Raw genomic sequence first — 2,500 nt, 5'->3', positions numbered from 1 at the left:
ACAGGAAGAAGAAGGTGTTGAAACAGATCATCAGGTACGTCTTCGATATCATCTCCAAGGGGTTGCAGCCAGTTTCGGAGGAGAACATGTTTAGCTCGAGAGGTAAGAACCCTATGCTGATGGAGACGAGCCACGTGAAGCCGATGATGCCGGCCGTGACGCGTGACGTGACGTTACGCTGGTACCAGAACGGGTGGACGATATAGAGGTATCGGTCCAACGACACGAGAACGAGGCTCGCCTGGGACTGCAGCGCACTCACGTACAGGAGACAGATGACTGACAAGCACGCGTACTTGTAGTCGTCAAAGATCCACTCGGTGGAGGGGTGGAGCCAGAAGTTACGGAACACTAAAACCACGCCCACTAGTAAATCAGCCACTGAGAGAGAGGCGATGTACGCGTTGGGCGGCGTCCAAAGCTTCCTAGTCCGTGCAAGAGTCACCAGCAGCAATATATTGTTGAACATGATCACGGCACAGACTAGACAGTTCGAAGAAATGACAGCACCGACTTTTAACATACCTTTACTCTCAGCATAAGTAGTGTTGGTTTCATTGTCGTCTGCCATCCTTGCAATCTGATAATAAACAGTCAAACTTGTTCAAGGCGACCACCTGTTGTCGATAAGAAAAGTTATCATCTTAGAAAGGGTGGTCGTCATAAACAGTAAACAGTTTCATTATATAATATTCATGTATGAAAAAAACGCAAGGGGGAGGAGGGAAGTGGTCTTTTGCGCAGACGATTGTCTTGGACAGGTGGTCTTAGAGCGGGTTCAACGTTAGTTTTTCCCGTCCAAATATGAACAGTGTGAATTCGAATGTAACATGATAGGTTTGTTTTGTTTTAGTAAGTGTTTTACGGCGCTCGCAACAGCATAAGGTCATGTAAGCGCCAGGGATACATTAAGCATCTTTAGTTTGATAGGAATTAATTTTGAATTTTGCCGGGATGGCTGCCAAAGCCTACTATACAGGGACCTCCGAGAAGGCTAGGTGTTAGATCTAACCTACCTTAAGATAAGGGGTGTGCCTGAAAGACAGCAGTAAGAAGGAGCCAATGAGTGGCAGTAGAAAGACTCCAGACAGAGTCAGGATCTCAGAGAAGGGGGCAAAAAGGGGGAGGGTTAAAAAGTGGAGACGACAGAAATGGTTAGAGACCAGGAAAGGAGGTGAAAGGAGAGCATTTTAGAGAACAAAATATTCCGTCACTATCAGGTTTCAAATCCCGGACCTATTGAATGAGAGGTGATAACCGTAACCTCTAGATCACAAGAGCCCCGTAGCAGGTTTAAATGCCACATTGGTAATAAATTGTTACGTTACAACTCCAAATATGACGAGCGTTCTCATCGCACCAAAAAAGCACAATTCAAATTCTAATACCACACTGATGAATCAATAACGTAAGCCTAAGCGTAATTCCGGTTCAAATACCACACTGAAGAATCACAAGTACCGCAACGAAAGTTCTCGTCGAAATGCCTCCAATCTAGACGCGAATTCGAAAAAAGTTCTGTCGACGTGACTGCTTTTGTTGAAACTATGATGAGCAATTTATATGAAAGCCGTTAACACGAATAACAAAGCGAGCACTTTCCACCTAGTTCTACCACACTAAAGACTACCACAGTAAAGACACCATCGCCTTCTCGTTAACCCTGTGATCGAGATAGTGCTAGAAGTTCAATTTGCAGATGGACCGAACAATAAGCCGAGATTTTAATTACAGACAATGAAAATCTAGAGTAATGTATAAATGATGCGAGATTCCACGCGAGCTGGTCGTTTATAGCCAGCCAATAGGATCCATTTTGATTCAGTTGGGGCCAGACAGGTTTTCCTTCATGGCTGATTAGACAAAAGCTACTAATGTGGCTCAATAGTACCGAATTCAACTAAATTCGACTATGGCCTTCAAAATCAAACGCGTTATTTCTCAAGGTCGCGGGTCGAATCAGTTGTACTTGGCCGAAATGGTAGCGTCTGTCCCTTCTCGCGAGAAAATATGGCTGGCCTCGACTCAGTTCGATTGAATTTGATTGGGAATGTTACTAGATATGAGGTTGGGACTCTTGTCCGTGGAATAACTGACGAGTCTCGGAAGTCTCCACAGAGAAATGACGCAGATAAGTAATAACTGAGTAAGTGTATGAGTTTAAAGCTGCACGCTGCTATCAACACTACCCCTCGACGCCCTAGAGGTACAAGAGGACGGACAAGTAAGAGATCATCACTATTAGTTTATTTAAGCGGCGGGACCTCCTAATTTAACGTCCGTCTCTGATAAGACCGCGCCAAATGGGCTGAAAGCCTTGAAAACTCTACAAAACGACCTGAGGTCAAGGGATTTGAACCTGGGTCATCAGCTCCGTAGTCCAGCATGATATCAACTGAGCTAACGGAGAGCCCGTGACGCAGATGAGGAGAGTAGATCAAAGTGTGACTGATGAAGTTGGAGAGTTATATGTAATTTTGTAGATGTTTACCCCCCCCCT

At 45.0% G+C, this 2,500-nt stretch overlaps 1 protein-coding gene across 1 annotated transcript in view; it reads right to left on the bottom strand.

The window, feature by feature from the left end:
- The window catches only part of LOC101858294 (5-hydroxytryptamine receptor 4-like), a 3,725-nt gene extending 1,252 nt beyond the window's left edge, over window positions 1-2,473 (bottom strand). Inside the window, exon 1 of the mRNA XM_013086341.2 lies at window positions 1-2,473. This exon is cut by the window's left edge and continues 1,252 nt beyond it. Within this exon, the coding sequence (XP_012941795.1) occupies window positions 1-571 (571 nt within the window). The 5' untranslated portion in view covers window positions 572-2,473.
- Between the last annotated feature and the right edge of the window lie 27 nt (window positions 2,474-2,500).

Source organism: Aplysia californica, unplaced genomic scaffold (genome assembly GCF_000002075.1).
Source record: "Aplysia californica isolate F4 #8 unplaced genomic scaffold, AplCal3.0 scaffold00456, whole genome shotgun sequence".
In the NCBI taxonomy this organism is placed as follows: Eukaryota; Metazoa; Mollusca; class Gastropoda; order Aplysiida; family Aplysiidae; genus Aplysia; species Aplysia californica.
This window is presented reverse-complemented; position numbering and strand designations above follow the sequence as displayed.